Here is a 26,268-nt window from a genome sequence, read left to right as displayed (position 1 = left end):
ACAAACTAGCAGCTAGATATGAAAAAACCTCAGCTTCACTTCAACTCTCTTAGTTTGAAGTAAAATAGGACAAAGGCACAAAATTCAAAAGAAATCACTCACTCTGTTACATGAGAGTCACTAGAACCTGTGAGTAAACATTCTTCCCTCATTTAACAAAAGACATTTTCCAGTGTGTTGGGGTTGGAGTTTTTTTGGTTTTTTACATTCAGTTCAGAAACTGGACATGTCACTACAGTAGGCAGAAAAAAATACGCAGGAAACACTTTAGGGCTTTTCAGTTTTATTTAATATAATATGAAGGAGCAAGATCCCATTTCTCAGTGAATGGTAACTATAAAATAAATTAAGCACTCGAAAGAGCCTTAGGCATTATTGTGCCTTCTCATTCCCACTGTACTTTACAGGTATCTGGTCTAGAATTCTCTGAATGAACTGCTGCATCACAAGAAAATCAAGCATCCTTTTTGTCTCTAACTACTCAGGTTTTTTTCTCCTGCCACAGTAGCAATTTTTAAGTTTCAATAACAAATGTTAGCTGATGGTGGTGGGCAGTAATGAAATGCAATAGAGCCGTGTATCATATAGACACACTTTCATTTGGATTTGAATTTAAATTATGCCTCAAAATAAGTAAACCGTAAGTCATTCTTCGATATTCTCCAAAAACATTCTGTTACTCACTAGTTTCCTTTGGGAAAGCCACATGTTGTGATGGCTGTGCAAATGAATACTGCAGCTTCCAGAACAGTGCACAAAGTTAACCTGATCACCTGGTTCTGAAACTCGATTCTATTCTTTCAATCTGCCTTACACACAGCAGCTCATTCACTCTGCCTTAATGACCACAAGGTAAGCCCCTACCAGGGAATGCCTGGCAACCTGAATCAGCCTTCTGTAGTTGAAGGTTTATTAAGGGAGTCCATTCCTGGGAGACCTGTCCTTTTCCGGGCTGCAGTCTCTATTTTCCGTACCAGGTCCACGTCCCACCGATGGGTGACAAAACTAACCACAGCTCCAGCTGCCTTGCTCCCAACGCGGCCGACTCTCCCGGCGCGGTGCAGGTAGTCCTGCAGGGTGTCTGGGAAGTCATAGTTGACCACTAGCTGCACACTGCTGGTGTCCAGCCCCCGCGAGGCAAGGTCAGTGCAGACCAGCACAGACACTTCACCCTTCTGGAAAGAGGCAAAAATGCCAGCTCTAGCAGCTGCCGACATCTGCCCCTGCAGCCTCAGGTGCTTGATTCTGTGGTCGTCCAGGATATAGCTCAGCCAGTTGACAGTGCTGGCACTGTTGCAGAAGATGAGAACAGCCCCTCCAGACGATGGGCGCTCCTTGAGCAGCAGCAGCAGCTCGGGCAGCTTGTCCTTGCCTTTGAGGCGGACAAACTTCTGCTGGACGTGAGGCGGCAGGCGGTGCAGGCTCTGGGTGCTGAGCGTGACGAACCGGCCCACGTCCGTGAACTTGGCCAGCGTCTCGCTGAGCCCCGCGGGGAAGGTGGCTCCGACCACCACCACCTGCGTCCTGTCCTCCTCGGGACCGGCCGGCCCGGGAGCGCCGGCGGCCAACGGCGCGTGTGCCAGGATCTCCTCCAGCAGCTCCGTGAAGGACTCGTCCATCAGCGAGTCCGCCTCGTCCAGCACCATCCAGCGCAGCCTCTCCAGGGCCAGGAAGCGGCGCCGCAGCGCCTCCCGCAGCGCGCCGGGGGTGCCGAGCAGCACGGCGGGGCCCGGCGGCGGCGCCCGCAGCTGCCTCCGCAGCCCGCCCGCGGCCCCGCCGCCCGTCAGGCCGCGCACCGCCAGCCCCGCGGGCGCGCACAGCGCCGCCGCCACCGCGCCCACCTGCGCCGCCAGCTCCCGCGACGGCAGCACCACCAGCCCGCGGGGCGCCGCCGGCCCCGCCGCCTCCGCCGGCGCCTCGGGGCGGCCCAGCAGGCGCTCCAGCAGCGGCAGCAGGTACGCCAGCGTCTTGCCGCTGCCCGTCTCGGCGGCGCACAGCGCGCTGCGGCCGCGGCGCAGCGCGGGGATGGCGAGGCGCTGCACGGCCGTGGGCCGGCCGATGGAGAGCCGCTCCAGGCCGGCCAGCAGCGCCGGCTGCAGCCCCAGCTCGGCGAAGGTCGGGCCCCGTCCCGCCTCAGCCGGCGGCGCCTGCAGCGCGGGAGCCGCCTCTTGTGAGGGCTCCAGCTGGAAGTAATCCCCGTACGCCTTCCGGTGCTTCCAGCCCGCCGACACCAGCGGCGGCTGCTCCCAGCGCCCCACGGTCTGCCAGCGGGGCTGGCTCAGCTCCGGCCGCCGGCTCCGCAGCAGCAGCTTCCCGGGACGCGGCGGCGCCGCCTCCGTCTGCCCGCGCCGCCGGCGCTGCGCGCCCCGCTGCAGGCGCTGCCGCAGGGCCCAGGGGATGCGCACCACGGCCCCGGGGGGCTGCGGGCTCCCCGCCGCCGCCGCCGCCCCGCTGCCCGCCGGCCGCCGCGGCAGCAGCAGCGGGAGGGCGAGCGCGGGCCCAGCCCGGGCCAGCGCCATCGCGGCCCCACGTGTGTCGCGGCGCTGCCCGATGACGCCTGAAAGAGGCGCTGGCCCCGGCTCTCCCCGCCCCGCGGCAGAGCCACGCGAGGAGGGTGAGTGTGGCGGGCGGTGCCGCTCCCTTCTTTCCCCTTTTCTCGTTGCCATCTGAGCGCCTTCCCCTCGCCGCCACCGCGGGAGCAGCCGCGGCTGTGGCGGGGGCGGCCCTGAGGGCCCCTCGCTCGGCAGGAGCATCCCCCGGCTCCCTCACGCCGGTCCCCGCTGCCCGGAGAGCCCTGACACGCCTGGCACCCGCCACCCCTGCCCGGCAAAGGGCACATCTGTGTTTAAATGACACCCCATGGCAGTGCCCCCGGCTCTCTCTTCCAGGTGATACAGCGACAGGAATGACGGTGAACACGCCGCTGTGCTTTAGAGGCAAGAAGATCCTGGCTCCAATGGTGCGAGTGGGAACGCTGCCAATGCGTCTGCTTGCTCTGGACTACGGTGCCGATATCGTGTACTGTGAGGTACGGAGAAGGAGCAGATGAGGTGGTTTTATCTGATAACATTAAGAAAAGTACAAATGGACTTTTTTCACTACATGAGTTGTTCTTTCTACACATAATTTTCTACTAAAAATGAGGAAAGAAGACTATTAAAACATTCCTCAGCTATGACAAATCCATATTTTAAGGCTGTCAAGTAACTGTAATTTAGACAATAACAATTTCCTCAAGTTATACTTTTATTTCCACTTTTGAGGGGAGGGTAGTATTTTTCGTTTCTATTTTTTTCCAGTAGAGTCAGAACTTTAAAGGAACTTTGAATACTGACCTTATGTCTCATCTGGCTAGTTCTGCTGTGCATCCATATGTTTCTACTCACAGCACTGCTCTTCTTGTTTCTTAATTACTTTTTTTTAAAGCTGAAAATGGGGTCTGGGGTCCTCAGCACAAGAACTATGTGAAGCTGTTGAAGTGGATCCAGAGGAGGCCACTGTGATGATCAGATGCTGGAGCACCTCTCCTACAGGCTGGCAGAGCTGGGATTGTTCTCTCTGGATAAGAGAAGGCTCTGAGGAGACCTCACTGAGCCCTTCCAGTACTTAAAGGGGGCTTTTAAAAAATGAGGGGGATGAACTTTTTACAAGGACAGATAGTGATAAGACAAGAGGGAACAGTTTTAAACTAAAGAGAGGAGAGCTTGAGATTAGGTATTAGTTAGAAGTTCTTTAACCAGAGGGTACTGAGGTACTGGGGCAGGTTGCTCTGAGAAATTGGTCTCTCTAGATAATTATTTAATAAAATGGGCAACTGTTTAGAGCTGACTGGCTGAAACAATTCAACTCACTGAGGTTTTTTTTAATCCTTTCTACTCAGGAGCTGATTGACATAAAGATGCTGCAGTGTAAGAGGGTTATAAATGGTAAGTATGGGATTTCTTTTGATAATAATGTAAGAAGACTCTTTTCTAGTTAAGAGAAAGGGTGATTATTTCTCTGAAGTATTTTTGTAGTGATTATAGTGATGTATCAGTGCATCTCACTGAGTTATGTCTAGGGGCTTGCAACAAACTTTTGAAGTGCTGCCCTAGACCTGTCTGCTGCTCTATGATTTCAGATTTTCAGTTTGTTTGGACTGCAGTAGAGACAATTTCCAATCATAGGTCTTTTAAAGTGTTGGCTGCTTGTGACATGGTAATATACACACCTTGTAGTTTACTGCAATAAGGAAGCAACACATACAAGATCTCACTGTTTATCATTCATTTGACTTGTTTATCATTTATTGACTTGAAGCAAGGGCTGGTCTTGTAATTGTTACGTGAATGTCACTGCAAGTTCTTAAAAAGGTATCTTTGAGACCTGGCCCTGTTTGAGTGGCATAGAAACAGTTGTTTGCAGTGTCCCTGCTGGGAAACAGAAGTTCACTACAAATCTCCTCTCTCTTCCTGCCCCTTTCCCAAAAGTAGTACTGTTCATCCTGGCTGAGTTATCATTGGGCTTTGATACTTTTCAAAGAACATCAAATTACTTTGATGGCATTTCATTTACATACAAATAACATGGTCATATGAATTTTTAAAATTTTTACATTTGTACTGAATCTTTGTCTGTTTTATCTGTTTCTCATTCCATACAGAAGTACTAGAAACAGTGGACTTTGTTGCACCTAATGAAAGAGTTGTTTTCAGAACTTGTGAAAGGGAGAGAGAGCGTGTTGTCTTCCAAATGGTAAGAAACCAGATACTCTTCTAACAATGTAGTTAAACAGGGAAGTGCTGCTGCCATGATATCAGTCCAAAGCAGCTCTCCCTGATGCAGACTGTTAATTTCTTGGTGTTTCAGGGGCAGGTAAAGTTTGACACCAAATGTGTTGCAGAATTTCTGAGCTGTTGGTGCAAATCAAGATGCTACATTGTGTGCTTTCCTTACAGTTTTTTTCAGAAGAGGTGATTAAGATAACCTCTGTGCTCTGCAGAAGCTTGTTTTAATAACAGGTATTTTAGGTATATTTCCAAACTTATGATTTGGAAAATAAATTGTGCTGATGTCTGATCACATGTTGAAGTTTTACACTGTCCTGTAGACAGTCTCACTGGAAAGACTGAAAGAAATGGCATTGTTTAGTACAGATATGAGAGGATTAATCTGTACATTAGCATTGCACAAATGGATTAGAGATTCTCTCTGCTGAAAAAAAAGAAGACAACAATTTGGTCTTAGAGACCACTCTGTGTAGGACAAGACATGATGGGCTGGGAGGGAGGGAGAAGCATGAGTGATCTGCATTAGATACTGAAAAGACCTTTTTCAGTTGTAATAGGAAGTAGGTTGCTTGTAGTCTGCAGAATTATTACTAGTGGAGCTTTTTAAGAACATTAAAATAGGTATCTGTTGCTGAGGGGCTAGGGACATTTGATATTGCTGCAGGGGAAGAGGGCAGACAGACCCTTTGGATCCTTTTTTATATCACCTTTTATCATCCAGTGGCTGACTCCAATATATGGTGTAGGTAAGTGTTTTAAGTATCCAATGTTACCTCTGAGGGGTCTCTCTCTGTACTAAATGTTCAGAACAAATATAGTTGTACACATATGCAACTAAGCCTTATTATTTTATTTATCTGATGATATTTTGTAATATAAATCCTCTTCTTTTGCCAACAGGGTTCGGCAGATGCTGAAAGAGCCCTGGCAGTAGCTAAGCTTGTGTAAGTTATCTTCTCTCACCCCCTTCCTATCATGGATTTGTCTGGACTTTTTGGACAGAGGAATTATTGTAGAAGACAGTTTTTAATGATTGAGAGCATCAAGGTAGCTCTTGATAGAATCAGGAAAAGATCAGCTGCATAAATTCTATGCTGGAATGTTTTTTTGCTAGTGCAACTGTGTTCTTGATCTCTTTGATCTCTCCAGTATGAATTTCCCTGGGTACTGTGAGCTGCAAGACCAATATACTGAAAGTGTCCCTTACTGTTTGTGGTTTAAAGCCTCCAAAAAGTATTGTGCAGAAATGAAAAGTGGCTCTCAAAAAGGTGGTTTTAAGCCTCCATTTAAATAGATGGAAGTTTCAATAGGACTTGCTGTAGTGCTAGTGGTGATTTAGTGATGGATATACTTTATATAGGATTAAATATATAGAAGGTATTTAAGATGAGTATATGCAGCTTCTGCACAGCACTGGTCATTGAAATCTGTGGACAATCTGATCTTTAGACTGTCATTAAGATTTATATATTTAAATAAGTGAGAAGCTAAAAATTCAAAAGTTTAAATAAGCTTTACCTTAAGTTCTCATTTATGCCTTAATGATGGTGGAAGAAAGGACCTTGAAAGATATCTGTTTCTTGATTCTTGTTCTAATATGCTAAAAAATATTTTAATTTTTCCTTCTCTTTCAGAGAGAGTGATGTGGCTGCTATTGATATCAACATGGGATGCCCAAAAGAATATTCTACCAAGGCAAGTGGACTTTGATTACTCTTAAATGAGCCTTTTTTGTCTTGGAGGTATGGAATGTGGAATACATGGCCTGGTTTCCAAATTCAAGCAGTAAAATTTTGATGCAGAGAAAAAATAAATTTAATTTTTTGTAGTAAACAGAACACTCTAGAAGATGTCTTGGCTCTAATACAGTAAAATAACATAAGCTGTTAGAAAATTAAATTCTTAAAGGCTAGATAAAATGAAGTTATTTGTTTAGGGCTTTTTAGTATTTTTTCTGAAGTCATCAATTTGTTGGGTGAGTGAAATAAGTTCTGCCTAGCCTTAATAAAAATTGAAATCACAATTTGTCATCTGAGCAAATAGATGGCAAAAGCCAGTCACAACTTAGTAATGCTGAATTCAATTATTTAACAATTTTAAGTGGGAAGACCACTTAAAGATCAGTTAAAACCTGGGGTTCTTTTGGTTTGGATTTTTGGTTTGTTTTTTTTTTTTAATAAAGCACATGCAGTTCAAAATTAGCCCTGTATCTGTGACCAGAGTGGAGCATTCAAATTGATTATTAGGACTGTTAAGCCACTTGGTCTAGAGATAAAGGATCAATAAATTGGACTATGGCACTCCATTTCTATGTCAAATGCTTCACAGAACTGTAATTAAGAACAAAACAGCAAAATGTCCATCTAGGATGAAGATCAGAAGTTCAACTGCTGATGTATGGTTATTCTCCAACAATAGTTCTGGATCAAAAACGTTTGTACAAAAAAATTGTTGGCCTCTGCATCTATGTATGCAGATGAAACAATGTGGGAATAACAGCTAAAATATTAAATTGTTCATAATTACGTTAATTGTACATAATTTTTGTTCAATAAAGGCACTTGATTGTCTTAGTCTCTTTTTTAAATTGTAGTGTGTAGACAGAAAGTACTGACCTAAAGACTTCTCAACTGTAGTGTGTAATGTTAAAACAATAAATTTGTTAGCTGTCATTTAATGAGGGGAAAATGGATAATTATATTTGCTAAAAATAGCTTTCTGATTTCTGTCTGCTCCCTAAAGTGATGAGAGCAAATTGATGTCCTGAATTACTGCTTACTTATTCTGATACAGGTCTAAGAAATATTGTACCAAGGTGTGCACTAATGCTCCTGTATTTTAAATTTTTCCATTTTTCCTTAATATAACATTGAGCTTTTGTTGTGACCTGCTATTAGGCAAAACAATTGAGTTGAAAAATGTATTTGCCTGGTGGGAAACAACTTCTGTCTGTTTTCCCAGGGAGGTATGGGAGCAGCACTGCTGTCTGATCCTGACAAAATAGAGTCTGTAAGTATCACCTGGTGGGGTTGGAGCTGCCTTGGAAAGAGTTGGGCACTGTGCTCTAGTGGCAGCAGGAATGAGTTACATAGACATCAAATTTGTGATTGCTGGAGTGGAATACTCAGTTTAGGACACTGGAGTTAAGGTTATAGATAAATATTCCTGATTTAGTTCTCCTTGCCATTATCTAGACTATAAAATTGCTACCTTCTTTTTTTTTTTTCAGTTTAAAGACTTTCAGTGTGGTGCAGTATTTGCAAGTTTTACATGTCTGTGCATGTAACTTGAAATTACCAGAGTTCATTGGTCATGTTATATTAAAAGCAGTGTTGAAACTCCAGCAGTTAATTCCTCTCTAAAAATCCAGTTGAAATCAACAAAGTAGAAGCAAAAATATCTTAGACTAAAAGTGTATCTGCTTAAAAATTGTATAAAATTGTATATTCAGTTACAGATTGTGTATGTCTGTCTAACATGTGAGATTCTTTATAGAGGAATAGTAAACAGTGTTACATTATTCTAGCTCATTTTTGAGAGAGAAAGGAGGAGAGTTTTAGTAATGCCACTGTTGTGATCAGGTTTTTGTCTTTTTTTTTCCAGATATTGACCACCCTTGTTAAAGGAATTTGTAAACCAGTGACCTGCAAAATCCGCATTTTGCCCTCAGTAAGAACATAAATCATTGTGCTGAAGTGTTCAGCTGTTACTGCTCTGATTTACTATCAGTTAGAATATATGCTGTTCTAGTATCTTTCATTGTGTGCCTGTGCTGTGAAATAGCACTTGGGATTACAATTAATGTTTGGGATGCTGTCCCAGCCTCAATGGTTATCTGACCTGCAGGTGCACAGACTCTGATTGTGGGCTTGCCAGATTCTGTGATGTGCAAGGGCACAAGGCTTTTATTTTCTAAATTTCTCAACTAAGTAATTTTTATGTCATAGAGGTACAAAAGGGTGTAGGACAGCACCCCTTGAGCAGCCAGTAGATGCTGTTAATTCCTGTTTTTCACATGGGTTAGCCAACAGAGTATTGTTTTCTGTTCTTTCAGACTAATGTTTCTTCCATACTGTTCTTGCAGTTAGAACAGCCAATGAAGTTAGGGGATCTGTCTTTTTCAGGATCTTTTTCCAGACTTTTTTTGCAGCTGATGTAGCTTCTTTACTGCTTTTTTTACTACATAGTTTTTAAACCTTCAAGAGATGATGTGCCTTCTCTTTTAAAGACTGATTATTTTGCAATTGGGTATTTAATTACTTGCCTAGGTACTATGATTGCATATGACCTAAATAGATATTTCAGTTGATGGATGAACTGTTCCTGAGCCAGCTTTGTTCAGAAGTCATTCATGTGTTGGGATAAACAAATGAAGCTTGTGTGAAAAGAATCACTAACCAATCTAAGATCATTTTGGTTCTGAAATATTAAATCAGAGAACTGTCTCCTTTACCCTAGAGCCTCTTCCTTTTTGTTTCAAGCTGGTTTTGCATAATGTCATCCATCAGAACAGCAGGTGAGCTTCTGTCTCTGCATCCCTGCCAGCTGGGACATGTTGCAGTTTTCAAACTGAGTCTGATATGTTTGGGATGAGCCACAGATATTCCTTCAGCTTTTTTAAGGAAAATTTTCCTTATCTTTTTTCATTCTCCTTTTCCCTAAAGATGCATAAGACAGGCTAATGCAGCAGTGTGTCAATTTTATTTCTACTTTTTAAGAGCATTTTAATTGTTTGAAGATAGGGTGGGCCTTTTGATTTACTGGACATGTATGAATGATCTTTAGAATTTTTTAGATGCTGGTTGACATTTTTAAGACACATCTGAGATGAATATTTATAGTTCTGTGATTGCATGTTAGGTTGATTTCAGAAGGCATCCTTTTACTGAAAAGAATTTGAATTACAATTTACAGAACAGTCATTAGAGAGGACTTGCTAATCAAACGTTCCAATCATTTTCAGTTGACAGTCTGAAAACCTATTGGAAAATATTCTCCTGCTACAGAGTATTATGTTACCTGGTTTGAGAAAGTTTGTTCAAGGAAGTATTGAAAATGGACTCTTATTTTTTCTCATTTTTTCCATAGCATGTATTTCTTTAATTGAAGTATTTATTTAATGGTTGCACATGTTTCATTATTGATGAAAGACTAGAATCACACCCCTCTTGATAAAAGAAACTTCCAGCATTTGTTTGTACAATGGTCACATGATAGTTATTTTTGCTTTGAATTAAAATCATGTCAGTCTGTCTTATCCCTCAGGTTGAGGATACTGTGACCCTGGTGAAGAGAATAGAGAAAACTGGCATTGCTGCCATTGCAGTCCATGGAAGGTAAATTGATTCTAGGCAAGAAAGACTTAGATTTTTTTAGTTTGTTGATGACTGTAGCACAGTATGCTATGACTGGTATGAGTGTACTCTACACTATAAATACAATATTTGGTTTTGATTTCAGCTGTTAACTGAATGGGTGTTCTAGGAAACCAATTCCGTAGTTAGGAAATTGAACTGCTTGCTCTTTTCCTAAATATTTTTTCTCAAAGACCAAATAGAACTAAAATTGTCTTCCATACTTTGTATCTAAAAAAATCAAATATATAAAATAAATAAGCTGAAACAAGTATATCCCAATAATCCTGTGTCATGTCTGTTGTGGTTTAGAGATCTATAAATTTCACAGGAAATCTTTGGTCTTGTCTTTTTTATTTGTTTGTTGGAAAGGAAGAAAGAGGAGAGGCCTCAGCACCCTGTCCACTGTGATGTGATCAAGGCCATATCTGAAGCTGTCTCCATTCCAGTAATAGCAAAGTAAGTTGGACTAATTAGCTATTTATGATCAGATGCCTGCACTTAAGATTTAATAGTGCAGGAAAATGAGCCATGATTAATTATATTAGTGTTGTTAATTTTTAGTGGAGGATCTCATGACTTCATCAAAGAATATGCAGACATTGAGACTTTTGAGAAAGCAACAGCTGCCTCATCAGTCATGATTGCTCGTGCTGCCATGTGGAACCCCTCTATCTTCAGAAAAGATGGCTTTTGCCCCTTGAAGGATGTCATGCAAGATTACATCAAATATGTATGTTTTTTTTAAGATCTTACTTAAGAATTGTTAATCCAAATCTTACTGCAATATCTTAACTCCATTTCAAAGATTGGTTTTCTGGGGGTATTTTAACATAGTGCATGTGGCATGAGTCCTGCAATCAACTCCTGTTTTCTCTGATTTTGTTCAGAAAAAAAGAAAAGTTCAGAAATCTGTGCTCAGAAAATATGCTTTTTAGCCCTAGTTTCTTGGGAACATTTATGAGGCTTACTAGGCTATCTGAAAATGTCAAGAAATTAAAAAAATATGTGGTCAAACTCTTTCAAAGTCACAATTGTACAAATTGAACAGATCATTATATACAATATACATTATTGAATTTGCACCATTGAACAGAAAAGTAAGTGCTCGGTTGCTCCTGCATTCACTTTTAAAAATTAATTACTTTTCATAAATATTGTCAAGAAGTATTCACAGTAGGGAAGAAAAGGGAATGATTTGCCAATAAAGTAATGCTGTATTGTAGTGCTGTAGCTCTGTTAGCCAAGTCATCTAATATATAAGGTTTTATCCACTGTTTGAAAGACAAAATTTTAATGTAATAGGAAATCAGTCAGAAATCTGTAACTTTGATTGTGTTCATAAATTCGAATTCTTTCTTTTTTTAATTTGAGCTCGCTATTAGCCAGTTGCTAAAATATCAGTGCGTTGCTAGTAATAGGTCAGGTTTTTCTTCAGAAATATATGAGTCAGTTGAACTTTAGTTCATGAAGTCATGCCAAAATAATCAGATTATAGTCACATTCATGGGTAGTGTTGAATATGTTACTGAGGAAACTGCACTGTGGTTTGCCTTTCAAAATTGGTTGTGGGAGTCATCAAGAGACCATGTGCAGTATAGAAGATAAATTTGTTTGGTGTGGTTTTGAATTCTTTTGTCTCTTTTCATCAGGCAGTGAGATATGATAATCACTACACCAACACTAAATACTGCTTGTGTCAGATGTTAAGAGAACAGCTGGAAACTACTCAGGGTAAGAAGCTCCACGCTGCACAGTCCACACAGGAGATCTGGTGAGCATGAACTTCAGAAAAGGAATTGTACTCTGTCAAACTTGAACACCACTCTCTAGCATTGCCTGGCATTTCACATAGTCAGAAGTTGCAAAAACCCTGAAAATAACCCCCAAAAAATCTAGATGGGAGATGTGAAATAACAGAATTATCTTCTCCAGGTTTCCTCTATGTTCAGATGTTATATATTTAACCCTAAAACTCTCTATTCAGCACAATAATTTGAGTAGTGCTTCATTGAGTGACATCATTTGTCCAGTATTTCCATGAAGTGATTAAGAAAAATTTCAGCTTGTCTGAAATTTTGTGGAGCTTGTCTTCTTCCAAGAATATTTATTTGATGTAGCTTTCCCTCTTGCATATGGGTTTTTTAATGTTATTGGAATAACATATTTGTTTTAAAATGAACACATAGAAACTCAAAACTACATATCAGGGTTGTCTGGTTTATGGCACTTAAATGTAATTTTTTCTGCTGCTTTTCATACCTGGAATGTCCTAATGAATGATGGCAATCCTTTTGAGGAAGTATAGTAGCCCTAAAAGAATCATGTCATCCTGCACATCTGAAACTGACTGGATGAAATTTTTCAGTGGGACAGACAGAAATGAAAGAACAAAAATATTGAAAGGAACCATAAAATAGGCTGGTGAATTAAGATTTTGCACAAAATTAGGGTAATTCAGATTTGGACACATCCCAAATTGAACAAAATAAAGCTCTGAGCTTGCATGTATCATATCCATATGTTGTGTGTTATAGTTATCCTTCTGATAGAAGGGAGGGGAAGAGTCTCCTTGTTTTTTATAAAATCTACAGTATGAAACTGTTTGATATCTAATGTGTATGAAAATGGATGGAAATGTTGAAAGCTTGAAATATGTTGAAAAACAATTTATTGGTTTCTAGCAAACCGTAATCAGCCTTCTCTTCATGTTCAAAATGAATTGAAATGCTTGCAATACTTTTGCCATTTTATTGCCTTTACCAATTTTGGCTTTCTATAAACCTGACCATGATTATTACATTACAGTATAATGAAGAGAATTTGTATTGCATATATAAGGGAAGCTAGACTTCATTTTCTTAAAGGAGCAGTGGAATCCATGAAAAACATTTAAACTGCAAGTTACTTTTCACTTTGATAACTTAATGTAACACCTTTTAGTGTGCTAACAGAGTAGCTATTTTGATCATGGATTTTGAGTTTAGGAAAAAAGATATGGTACAGATTGGAACTCTTGCAAATTAATTGAAATTTTAGCATGAAGGGTGGTGGTGTTTTCTATAGTAAAATAAAAGCATGTAAAATAAATACTGTAAAGTAATGGTGTTACACAGGTAATTTGAAGTCTCACAATTCATACACATAAACACTGGATAGAGATTTAGTGTAAAACTATAGGGTTTATGTGCTATGCCTAACAGTTTTTAGGGGCTTCCAAAATTTTTGTTCTCTCATTTTGTACAATATGATGCAATATCAACTTTGAAATGGACTGAAGCAATGTGTGTGCAGGAGAGTGGAACAGAGAGAGCCTTTTGAAAATTTATGAAACTGCTTTCTGCCAGCAAACTTGGTCTTTTAACCCCTGTTCTGAACAACCTGTTTCATGTCCAGATAACTGAGGAACATTCACTTTTTAAAAATGCACCAATTTATCTTGAGACAAAAATAGTGCATAATTCTACTGTCTCCTGGTGGTGAGGATGGGTTACAGCCATTTGAGCTTTAAACTATGTGCTGAATGCAAGAGAACTGCCTGCTGCTCTTCCCCCAAAACATTTACACAACAGTATGCAATAAATTGCCTTCCCTTAGAAGCATAAGTTAGTGTTGTTCAGCTTCATTGCTTTTTTGCTTGGAGCATTGGAGATGGCTTTGTGGGTAGAATTCATTTTGCCATTGAACAGCCCCATATCAACCAGCATCCTTATAACAGAAAGTAAAAGTTTATTTCATGCTGCAGGTTTTATTGCTGTTATCATCTGCAGAAAATCAATAGTCTCAGTTTTTCAAAGTAGATCCTGCCTGCCATAAATTTTAAAATTAAAATGGTTTGAGGCTTTTTGCCTTTGGCTAAAATCCTGGTTGCTCCTTCTCTTTATTTGGGCTTCTGAATAGTACTCTGAAGTCAGAAAATCTGAGATTTTGAGGGGTTTGGGTGCTATAGTGTTTATTGCTTATAGTATTTTTAATTAGAAGAAGAATCATTTTCCAACTTTTGTCTCCTATTGCCCTTGTGGAGCTGATGTACCAGGAGTTACTCTGAGATGTTTGTTTGCTGATTCATCCAACTCCAAGTCATTAAAAGAGCTAATAGCTTGAACATTGCAGCACCTGTATTTCTGGGTGATTCTGCCTGCACTTCCAGGCTACAAATTGCATATGTAGTGCTGGAAATCAGAACATTCTTATTCTACTTGTAGCTTAACAATGTGTCTTGTAAGAATTGAAAGAGAAACAATGTAATGTGCAGAATACAGCCAAACTTCCACTTAGTTCTCTGTACTCTTAACATATGCTGTAAGCACAATTGATTTCTACATTTTCTTTCTCTGTTATAATGTGACACAAAAATTTATAAAATGATCTCTAATATAAAGGAATTCTGTTTGAATAGTGAAGTCTTTGAAATGGGTGACTTCTATGAAGAAACCACAGCTGTTTTTGAAGCAAAGAAAACATCTTTAGAAACCAAGACACAAGATGAAGATGACCAAATGGAAGATCCAGATGTAATAAAAATGGCTGTTAGATTTGACAAGTAAGCATGCAAATCAAGTTGTTCATCCTCTTGCATCACTGAATAACAACTGTGAGGTTGACAGTCTTAACAGTATTTTGAAAATGATAATTTGCAAAACAGCATTTACTGAATGAATTCCTATGAGGCAGTAAGTGAACATCATTGTGTAATCACCATTCTTCCTGTATTACCTGACTTCTTGAGAACTGAATGCAGATTTTATAATTTTTTTTTCTTCTGCCATGTGCAAAGGGCTGTAATTCTGTCAGTAACTGAATAAATTCCAACATTTCCTACCTTTTTTTCATTTGATTATTGCTTCATAACAGAAGCAGCTTCTCCTTTTATCTACTAGTGTTTAATTGGTGCTTATAATAAGAAGTACCAAACTGTATCTCTCTTCTCTGTCACATATTTAGTTAGAATCTTCTTTCTAGTAAGTATCTTTTCTCTAGCTGTGTTATTACAGGATGTAAATGTTCAGGAAGAATTAATAAAAAAGTCTAGATTTTATTTTAGATGTTTCGTCACATCTATTACTTGAGTTACCTAATGAGGAAGAAGCATATTTTTCATAATTTGAGCTGTAAAATTAAACCTCAAATAACTGGTAATACAATAAGCAGCACTGTCTGTTTTAAAATAGAACTTTGTACACAGTTGTTGACCACAAATTTTTCTGTCTAGGCGAGAATATCCACCACAGCTCACTCCAAAAATGTATCTTCTGGAATGGTGTAGGAAAGAAAAGCATCCTCAGCCTGTTTATGAAACTGTGAGTCAGTGAAAAACCCTTTCAAACCTCTTCCTCTGCTATGTATATGAAATCAAATATTTTAAGATTCAAGGTAGTGAGAAATTCTGCTTCCCAGTCTGGTGTAGCTTTTTCAGAAAGCAACAGCAGAAATGGTAATGTACACAGGTATGAAAATAGCAGCTTATTTTATTAGAAAATAAACTCAGTCTGCCTTTGATTCATGTGTGAAAGAAGTTGCTGTAACTTCTTGGTCATTATATAGGAGCCCATGACTGACTTTCTTTGGCTACTTCTAAGTATTAAGGCTTGGAATGTTTTTTTGTACAGCAAAAATATTTGCAGCTTGGACAATTTCTTAATTTTTTAATGTTGAATATGTACGGTAAAATTTGTGGTAAATTAGAGTAAATTTTAAAGTTATGTTAATTTTTTTTTTTTTTTTTTTTTTTAATACCTGTGAAGAAATGTTGATGATGTTTCTTCTGTAAATTACATTATTGGTTTTTGACAGCACCTTCTCTTTTACTTCTTTTTTTCTACAGGTTCAAAGACCCCTGGATAGATTATTCTGTTCAGTAGTGACAGTAGCTGACCAAAAATACCGATCCACTCTGTGGTAAGCCATCCTTCATGGATTTTTCAGCTGGATTTTTGTTTCTGAAATGTTGCTTAAAAACTTAGATTAAAAGGGTATTCCAGTTTATAAAAGGTTATAAAAGTTTGATAAAAGTCTGCTGAAAGGTGCCTCCTAAAGCTACTTCTAGGAGGGAGAAAGGATTAAAAATGTTTGAGAATTGAATGTGACGAGAAGAAGTAAGCACTGGTATAATCAAGTAAACAGTTATAGATTTTAATTCACTTTGTGTTATTCCATAAATTGTATTGGAAGGGGAGCAAATGGGTGACCCAGTTCCATTCTGTATGTGATGAGTTCAGAAAGAAGCCAAGGAAGGCAGAGGGGAATGTTGGAGGTTATGTCTTCAGCCACTACAGCAGATCCACTCCCAATAAGAAGTCAGGACTAAGTGTCTATATCCAGTGGAGCAGAGGACAGTACACTGAGTTCTTGGAGATCACAGTTAATTAACAGCTACATCCAGGGCTGCTCTAAAGTTTCCTGATGGTATTTTATACAATCATCCATTAATACTGGAGTTGACTTGAGGCATTTGCACCTAAGGTGATCTTGATTTAACTGCAAAGCTGGAGCTCAGCATTGAACATTTTAAACAGGACAAGTGCACACAACTGCTTTGCAGCCTTCCTTTTCAGAGGCTTTAGGAAGTTATGCTCTGCTGATAGGAAATTTTGAGAAGAAAATGTTTTCAAATACTGACTTTCACAAATGTCTTTCTCAGAACTGACAGAATTTTTATTATTATGGGACAGTTCCTGCTTTTGTCAGCATTAAGGAACTTGTACGTCTGTCAGAGTACTTCCGCCTGAGCCTGTTTCAAGAAAAGTGATCCTTCATAACTCAGTTTTGTTCAGTGATCAGATTTGTAAAAGTTACCTTTCTGAGGATTTTGTGGGCCAAAAACACATTGACTATGTACCTTTGAAATGGAGAGTGTTTGAGAGACAAGACCTGATAGAGACAGATTTTCTAGGAATATTGCATCAGGAGTGATGCATCAAGTGTTGATGCACCTAGCAAGATTGAAATAATTTCTGGAGCTGACCTGTTCTGTTCCTCTGCTGTGAGATGGCTACAAATGCTGTTTGTTTCATGATGTTGCATCAGAGACAGGAGATTGTCTCATGGCAATGTAGAGACCTCAGTTTCTACTTTGACATGTGCTCTGTGTGCTTGCTCTTCAGGGACAAGTCCAAGAAACTGGCAGAACAGGCTGCAGCTATTGTCTGTCTGAGAGCCTTGGGTGTCCCAGAGGGAAAGCTCTGTGAGGGAGAAAATCAGCTGATTTCCAAACGCAAGAGGGGAGACCAGGAGCCCTTGATTAGCAGAGACCATGGAGAGGATCTTGCTGAGCCTTCCCATAAAAAAGGGAATTTTATTGAAGAAACTGCTGACGTGACTGTGCCGAAGATGCCACGATAGCAAGGAAATTAGAGGTTTCATGCCTATGCTGATACAAATGAGCTTCTATTTGTATATCTTGCTGTCCACATTTCATTTGGATTCTCTCAGAGACAGATAAATTTCCCAGTTGTGAAACATGCCACTGAGGTGTTTGCTGTTCACCACTCTGTCCCTATGGTGCCTTTCAGACAGGAACTTGATTTTAAAGAACATGGAGAAGTTAATTCCAATAATAAACTTTTTAAAAATACCAGGTATCATCAAAGCAATTTTGCCATTGGTTTCAGTACTTGTTTTTAATAAGTCTACAGTTTGCTGGTAAGAGATATATTAATACAAACAAAGGAATGGAACTGTGTATTGGAACTGTGTGGTTAGTCAGAAAAATCAGTGTAGGAAAAGAATTAATAGCAAAGCGGACGTGGTTGTGTCAACTGAGTTCTATGCACATTTTGCAAGCTTCGTTTACACCTTTGATGTATCAAGAAAAAGTTTTTTTGCAGAGAGAAGGACTTAAAAATTGTAAGACAAGCATTAAAATAACATTCTTCTGTGACAATTTCTACTATGTTTTACTCTTCAGAAATATGGTGGTAGAATTAACCATCCTTTCCTGGTCTTAGGTGTTAACAATTGTGTCTTTCTAGTAAGGAACTGGAGCCAAGCCTGGTAGCAATTGGTTGAATGAAGGCCCTTTGAGTTTTTTTTGTCTTTTGAACTTGCAAGTCCTCGTAAATGTCTACAACTAGATTATTTGCAGTAATGGCCATCCAAATATGGCCTTGTATGTTCTTGAAATGTGACCTTGTTTGTCTCAGTAATCAGCTGTTGGTGATACAGGGGTCTTGATCAAAGGCCTGTGTTCTCTTCTTTGTTTTCCATCATCACAACTTCCTAGTAAACTGTAAGTGCTCTATGCCAAGGAGGATACAGACCCTGTCTGATGCATGGTAAGTCAGCTGAGCTTGTCTGATTTCAATTCCAGTTGGGAATCCTCAAAAGAATGCCAAAAGAATTTAGACATTTCTGTTATTAACAGTTTATTGAAATGGTGGCTTAGTTTCCCTCAACAGTGCAAGGGATCTTGAGATGATCTGCTCTGGTTTGAAAGCAAAATGATGGGGATATATCATGCCATGATCTCTAAAGTACTTTGTATAAAGAATGTACAAGATACAGTTTGGTTGTAATCCATAAAGAATCTTTCTATTTAAAAATTTATTCTTTCCTGAAGTGATAGTGCCTAATTAAACCATTCTTTTAAAAAGGAAGAATAATATCTCATCAGATATATTCAGGGTTATGAAGTTCAAATGTCTGCTGTTTAGATTAGAGTAATTTAAAGTAAATCTATGTAGTCTAGGAAGAAGGAAGATTTTGCAGTAAATGCACTTTAATATGTTTGATATAATTTCAGTGCTACAATTTTACTTTGAAGCACTAAAAAATTTGCAGTATGAATCAGAATTTTCAGTGGTAGCCCTTTTCCTTACCTGGATAGCTTACTTTTGTCAGAACTATTTGGAGCCATAATAATAAGGAAATAGTAATTTTTAGGTCCTGCTATCAGTGTAGTTTGCAAGGTCTAATGTAATGAAATCATGGAATATTTGAGTGTGGAGAGGATCTCTGGAGGATGTGTGGTCCACACCCTATGCTCAGAGCAGGGTGAACTAGGGCAGGTTTCCCAGGACTGTGTCTAACTGAGTTTTGTACCTCTTCAAGTATTGAGACTCTACAACCTTTCTTGGCAACTCATTCCAGTGTTTGAGCACCCTCAAGGTAAGCAAAAGTGGGGTTTTTGTTCTTCTTCTGCATGGAATATCCATATTTCAATTTGTGCCCATTGCCTCTTGTCCTGCCACACAGAAGGCTCTGGCTTAGTCTCCTATTCATTGTCTGTCTAAAAGGAAAATTGAATCTTTGGGTAATACAGATGGTGATGCCTAAGAACAGTGTGGACTTGTATGGCAGCAGTTACTGTGGGTCAGTGGAAGTTACACTGGATTGAGATAAGTCAGTCATGAGAAGCATGTTATTTCTCTTTTGACTCAGAAAAAAACCCAAAAAATTACTCAGGAGAAAGTGTGTCACTGCTGGCTTGGACTTCTTACAGAAGTGAGATAGGATCATTCAGTTTAGGAGCCAAGGCCTTCATAACAGTATTTGCACCTTGAGGGTTCTTATTTCTGGTATTTTGTCATGTCATGTTAATGTGCATCCCTCTGCCTCCTTGGTACAGCCTGTGCAGACTTTTCATGTTCTTCCTTCCAGCCAGTGACTCCATGCAATTCAGAGCACAGGGTTGTGATGGGAGGTGAGTGTTCCAGTGCTGCTGCTTGAGAAGGTGTAAACTTGGGTTCATTTCAACATCTGAGCAGATTTCTGCATCATGCTGTCATAAATTCTCATGTAACTGTAGTTGAAGATAGATACCTTAACACTGTATGAGTACCAGCCTGGAGGTGCTTTACTACTCATATTACAGAATATGTGCCTTGGCTTGGTTGATGGACAGAGCTGGATAAAACTGGCTGCATAGTTTGCTAGGAGTGAAAAAATTTCTATGTTAACACTGGTCTGCAAAGTGTGCATATTTAATCAAATGGGTGCTAAACGTTGGTGGGAGGGATGTTTCTGTTTTCTAATAAGTGCATGTTTTCAAATCCTTCCTGAAATTATGACATGGTTGCAGTGTTACCTTACTCCTGTTAGCTCTCTGCACCAGTTGTACACATTAATGGGGTTGCCTGTGCTGTAGTTATGGATAGGCCAAACAGAGCCTGTGGAAATGAGAGTGAGGAGTCACTCTGTTGGAATGAGCTTTTAATGCTAAATATAGAAGGGCTGTGATTCTGGCAAATAGCTAGAAAGTGGCACCTTTGATCAGTTTCAGGAAGAACTAAAGAAAAGTTGTACTTGTGTGCATATATATCTGTATATATATGTGTGTGTGTATATATATGTGTATATAGGTGTATGTAGTGCTTGTCACAATGTTGTGATTTAATGACTGTTACATACTTTCATTCCTTGTAACTCTGTTACAACTAATGTGTGATGACTTCCCCTACTGTGATCATTCAATTCATCCTAACCAGTTCTACCGAAAGGATAATTCTATTTATCATGTGTGTTCCCTTCTTAGCACCGGTGGTAAAGTAATTACTTCAGTGACCAGTGCTTTCCTTCTAGAAATCGTTACATTCACATTGCTTTTAAAGAGCAGCTGGTTACTCTGGGTGAGTTTCTGTGTGCTTCTCTTCCCTGCTGTACCTCCTGGAAACAGAAGGTGGCAGGTTTTTTTGTTGTTTTCAGAAAAATACGCTGACTTCTGCAATATTTACCAATCCAGCCATTGCACTTCAGCATTCTTGCATGGGGTGGCAATTGAGACCACAGCTGGGTTGGAGAGTATTTAGCTTCACTTTTCAGATTTTTATTTATTTAGTTAGTTATTTTATTTTGATGTGGTGTGAATATGATACTTGGTCAATACTGATGAAAGCTGTGCTCTATTTTAAGTATTTGCTTGGTGAAAATGTTTCATTATTAATCCTATGGAACTCAGTGAAGCAACTGGCGGGTTTTTTCCCAGGGATACCATCAGCCAACAAAAAAACCAGTTGTATTCTTTTGTTTTTTTTTTTACTTGTTAGTGATGTTGCAGAGAATATTTGTAACGATACCTGCTGAAGTGTGGTCCATGGGTATGGGGAAAACTGTAACTTGTCCTCCTTGTATTCTGCTTACTAGAAATGTGAATGGGAATGCAGAGATATTTTTACCAGCCTTTAGTGTGGATGCACTCACTGTGGGTCTACCTCGAGGGCCTTGCTGGCTGGAATGCTTTTTGGAATGTCCCGGGCTCTGAGCCCAGCCCCGCCCTGGAATGTGAGGTTAAATGTTGGCGGTACAAATACAGAGTTTGAATATCAAAATCCTTGAGTTCCCCAGCGCTGCAGTTTCAGAAACTGGCAAGTGAGCCACATGTCAGCTCAGCTGCTCTCCAAAGAATAAGCATGCCTCGGGTTGCTGGGGAAGGAGGGGGAGGTGGGATGGTTTTTGTTTTGGTTTGGTTTTCATTTACCCGTTATGACACGCAGAAGAACGTGCTTTTCAAACACGTCAACTGGCAAGATCGTGAGAGGTTCCAGACAGGTGTTAGCTGGAAAGAGTCTTCATTCACAAAAGCATTTTACTGCCATTCTTTAATCAAACTAGGAGCTCAACATAATGAGAGCTATTGCCATTTTAAACAGGAGCTTGCTTGTGTTTGGGCTCCTAGTGAAGGGGTGATGAGATGGCCTGTAAGGCTTAAGTTCCATCTGTGCAGGAGACTGACGCTTGAGGCTTTGAGTCAGAGATGCTGATGACAAAGCTGATGAAAAACATTAAAAGCTAAATATGGAAAGCAAGCCTTTGCTGAGGAGGGAGTGCATCAGGTATTGTTAAAAAAACAGTTGCCTAGGTCATTTAAGGAGAAGAAGTGCTGAGCTCCAGGGGGAGTCTGGTTCGGTCACCCATATTCCAGGGAGCTCTAACCTCAGTGGGCTATGTGAGAAGAGGCTTAAAATATGCCTCACTTGTGGTGTTCACTTAGCTCCCAAATGAAAGTGTCTTCCAGGAGCTAATGGGAATCTGCTGTTAAACATCTATCAGTTAAAGAAATAAATATTTTTCCCTCACCCTGGTATGGTGGGAGATTCTCTGTTTTTGGAAAATTATTGTCTGCAAGATATCCTTTTATGAGAGTTTACAGAGAGAGAGCACTGTGTAAATCTAATACTTTATTCATTTTAAATTAATTTTCCTTGATAAATTCTGTAAATTTTTAAATGCTTCAGTATGTCATTATGTTCCTGTTCAGCTGCCTTTAAAAATAATGCTTGGTGATTGGAACCAATGGATATAATCTATGTATAGTTGTGAACATGCATTTTTTGATTAGTATTCTGTTGCATAGAGCTGGCAGAACTAGGTTTGAATACAGATTTTCAACCTACTTTTTAGCTGGTTTAAAACTGTATAAACTTGCTCCTTTTTCTAATACTTTTTTTGTTGATTTGCAGACTTCTCTAAGCAATGTTGGGCTGCCATGCACTTGCCACTGCCTGTGCACAGGTGTTAGCATGGATTGTCAGCAGCTGGTCATGGGCCTTCATGTTAAACTTCTTACACAGAAACTTATAAAGTGGTTTTCCTCATTGTGGTCAAAGAAAAGTGAGCGTTATAAAGATATTTTACTAAAGCTTGTACATTTTTGCCTTTTTTAATCTCAAGTGTTGGAAAATATTATCTTTCTGTGTAAGAAAAAATTAAGGCTGTAACTGAACTTCATTGGGACTTACCTGGTTTCATTCACTGTGCTTATTTACTTAAGAAATGGATTGCTGCAATTTTCTTTTAAGTTTTCAAGCAGCATAAACTTGTTTCTTTTTTTTTTCTTTTTTTTCTTTTCTTTTCTTTTTTTTTTTTTTTTTTTTTTTTTTTTTTTTTTTTTTTTTTTTTTGTGGTAGTTTACTGTTTCATTAGCTGTCTGAATTGCTATAAAATTGAAAGCAAACTTTGTGGCCATCTGTGTATCCATTCTAGTTAAATACTCATATTAATCCCAGGCAACAAAAAGTTAAAAAGCTGAAACCATTGTTTCCTTTTGTGCTGAAAGAGACCCAAATCCTGGGCAGCAGACAGAACACCAGTAAACATGTGTGGGTTGGGGCACCTACATGAGCCACAAAACCCATGAGATCTGAAGGATGTTAAAAACAATATGGGGCAGCTTCACTTGGGCAGAAGTGTGCATCTATTTCCCCTGTGTGGCATACAAAAGGGGTGTTTGTAAGGTTTGGGGTTTTTTTATAAGTTGATTTAACATTGTCTATTTGAATCTGTAGGTGTAAGGGAGTGGATGGTGGAGTGTTTACAAGGGCATCAGAATGATGATTTCAGAGAGGTGCAATACTGGGACTGCAGGATTCAGGCAGTAAATCACTGTACAGTTAGACCATGATACCTACCTGTCACATCAGTGGCATGCTAATTATGTCATGCTGCCCTGTGACATTCTCTTATTACAGCTAATAGCAGCTTTTATATTTTGCTGTGCCTGAACATGGAAAACAACTGTAGTTCTTAGAAAGTTTATAGCCTGTAGGCTGTAGAAATACTGCTTTGTGAATGCTGAATTAATAGGGATATAATAAATTACCTGCTCTCCCATTAACTTTTATCAGCATGCCAAGTGTTGCAATGTAGACTGTAAAATCTGTGGTAGTTTGCTCACTGGTGTTGGTAACATGCATGACTCTGCAGCATGACCTGAGACTGCATATCCCATAATGGCAGCAATGCTGGGTGAAGAGATAGAGAGATTAGTCACTGCTGTTTTTCTGTGCAGTAGACTGGTACAGCATTTACCCATAGATTAAACATTTACCCCTTTTTCTTGTGTTCCTTTTTAGTACATGTCTGTAGTAAGATTCTCCATTCTTTGTAGAGGCAAAATGTGTAATGCAGTGTTTATTGAAAGTGATGCCTTATGTCACAGAAGCAAATACAGCTCAAAGTGGGATGGAGGGAAGAGTTTCCATTTAACTTTGTAGAGAAACATACTAAAGACAAACAGATTTGATCCACCCACACTCCATTTTCTTCATATCTCCTCATTAAAAAAAAAATCAATTTAGATGAAGAGGAGATTTTATAGAAAAAGTTGATATATTTTCATGAAAGGAAGAGCTAACCTCATCCTGTTAGAAAACATCTTGCATCTTCACCTATCACTGCCTGACTGCTATTGTGTACTGTTTTCCTCTCAGCCCAGCCTGTGAATTCACCAGATCACCTGGTTGGAGAGAACGTTTCACCCACACAGCTCACCCCTCTCACTTCCCCTGTGCTTTAGAGCCCCCATGTCACTGTACTCACAATGCAGACTCACAGTGAGCAGCTAATTGTATTCCTTCTTACATTAGGAATTTTTATTGGCTGTTCTAGGACTGTGACTTAAATTGATTTTCACTAAATACAAAACTAAATACAACTCAGCCCTTAGAGAAGAATCCATCGGCACATTTTTAACAAATTTTGGAATATTGACAAAAGCTAATCTTAGTATATTGATGATACTCTTCACTCAGGTCTTTGTGGGTCGGGAAGAGGGTTTTCAAATGGTAATTCAGGATAGCTTCTGCTTAGTTGTTTTCTTAGCCTATGTTAACTAAGAAAGCTTTCATAAACACCTGAGCAGTCTTTTTAGCTGAAAATAAATAGTCACCTTGTCAATCCTGGAATTTCCATTGCAAGCCTTTGTTGCATCTCTGGGTGAACTGAAATGAGTTTGGGATGCAGCTGTTAGACCTGAACAGTATTGTGCAGGTATTGACTCCCATTCAAGAAGGTTTTTAGCTGGGGTGACAAAAATGTGTGTTGGTTGTTTTCCAGTCTTTGGTCTGCAAAGATTGTTTCTGTAGTAGAGAGTATTACACAGCTTTTTCCTTGAGGTTTGTAGGGCTCAGTTGGCAACATCCAACTGCTGCCAGTGTTGGTTTTCCTTATATTGCTTACTCACACTGCAGCTGGGATCCTCAAGATCATGTGTGTACAGAACATCCTGTCGACAACCTCAGCACAAACATCAGTGGCAGAAAAAGAAAAAAGGCAATTAAAATACTTCTTAGTCTTCAGTACAGTATCTCCAGATCAGGACTCAGGTCAGTGATAAGGACATCTGTGGAGTTTGTACAGTTACTGTCTGTAATGTAGCTGATCTCCTAAAAGAATGTAATACTATTCATTCTTTGGCACTTCTATGCAAATTAGCAGAGAAATTAGTGCCATCAGATATACAGACCAACAGATGCACTTTTCTGTTATGTTTCCTTATGATTGAGCTGGGAACTCTCTGGAAAATTTATATCCAGTATATTTCACATTTATTGACAGCTGAATATTGCACAAACAAGTTCATAAGCTAAGCATAGGTATTAAATTTATTCTGTTTCATTTCTGTCAATTGATCGATCAATTAATGAACAATGTACAGTATTGAGCTCTGTCAACAACTTGAATCTATATAACAGTAATACACCCCCAGTGCATGGTGAACTGCTGTAGTTTAACACAAAACTCAAATCAAGAGGATCTTCCTTGATAAGTGAGGAAGTGGCATGATCTGTCATTAGCTTCCTTCTAACGAGAAACAGGTATCTGCAACCACATCTTTAGACTCCCACGCCACTGTGGATATCAAGATGTTAAACTTGGTTTATTTTAAAGGTCATCATGTGAGATCTCATGCACAATTTCTAAGCCATAAACAAAACATAGCTCCATAAAAGGAAAATGCAGATTATCAAAAGTGAGTGAAACTTAACACAGCATCTAAAAATAGACTCTGACATTACTTTTCTGACTCAAAAACATTAGCAATTATGCACAGACCTGGGTTCTTTGGGTTGATGTGAGGAAAAAGTTCAGATCTGTGTGGAATATAGTTTTATCCTGTATATGATAGCAAAATCCAGAATAGTCCAAATGTTGAGAGTATGTGAAGTCTACAGTGAAGAATTTATCATCTAAGAGAACAAAGCTGAACAATAGAGCAGACAGGATATAACTACAAAGGGTGAAAGGTAGGGAGGAGCACGAAGCTGACTGACCCATTTTTCACAAGAGTAGAGGACAAGCTGGAGTACATGTTTTTGCACTTTTTGTGCTCTGTGACAAGGATGGAAGTGGTGAAGCAGGAGGAAGCTAAGGGACTCATGGTATCATCAAGACAAGGAGAAAGAAAAACATTATACAGAGCAGCTTAAAGA

The 26,268-nt window shown here is 39.7% G+C and overlaps 1 protein-coding gene across 3 annotated transcripts; it reads left to right on the top strand.

The window, feature by feature from the left end:
- The first annotated feature begins 1,836 nt into the window (after nucleotides 1–1,836).
- DUS2 (dihydrouridine synthase 2) lies at nucleotides 1,837–19,005 on the top strand. Of its 3 annotated transcripts, none has more exons than XM_079315864.1 (16): nucleotides 1,837–1,955; nucleotides 2,889–3,028; nucleotides 3,881–3,926; nucleotides 4,643–4,734; nucleotides 5,670–5,713; nucleotides 6,404–6,468; nucleotides 7,735–7,778; nucleotides 8,373–8,438; nucleotides 10,035–10,105; nucleotides 10,496–10,582; nucleotides 10,688–10,856; nucleotides 11,776–11,897; nucleotides 14,523–14,666; nucleotides 15,336–15,423; nucleotides 15,948–16,021; nucleotides 17,227–17,801. In XM_079315864.1, the coding sequence occupies exons 2-16, from the start codon at nucleotides 2,906–2,908 to the stop codon at nucleotides 17,462–17,464; spliced, it is 1,473 nt and encodes a 490-aa protein (XP_079171990.1). In that variant the 5' UTR covers nucleotides 1,837–1,955; nucleotides 2,889–2,905; the 3' UTR covers nucleotides 17,465–17,801. The 3 variants fall into 3 exon arrangements, with proteins under 3 accessions (XP_079171990.1, XP_079171989.1, XP_079171988.1); XM_079315863.1 differs by lacking the exon at nucleotides 1,837–1,955 and adding an exon at nucleotides 2,254–2,614 and having other exon boundaries at nucleotides 6,404–6,464; nucleotides 7,731–7,778; nucleotides 17,227–19,005; XM_079315862.1 differs by lacking the exon at nucleotides 1,837–1,955 and adding an exon at nucleotides 2,254–2,614 and having other exon boundaries at nucleotides 17,227–17,802.
- Nucleotides 19,006–26,268: the final 7,263 nt, after the last annotated feature.

The sequence above is a fragment of the Erithacus rubecula genome (genome assembly GCF_903797595.1).
Source record: "Erithacus rubecula genome assembly, chromosome: 12".
Taxonomy (NCBI): domain Eukaryota; kingdom Metazoa; phylum Chordata; class Aves; order Passeriformes; family Muscicapidae; genus Erithacus; species Erithacus rubecula.
The sequence above is the reverse complement of the archived record's forward strand: the minus strand, read 5'-3'. Positions and strand labels throughout refer to the sequence as shown.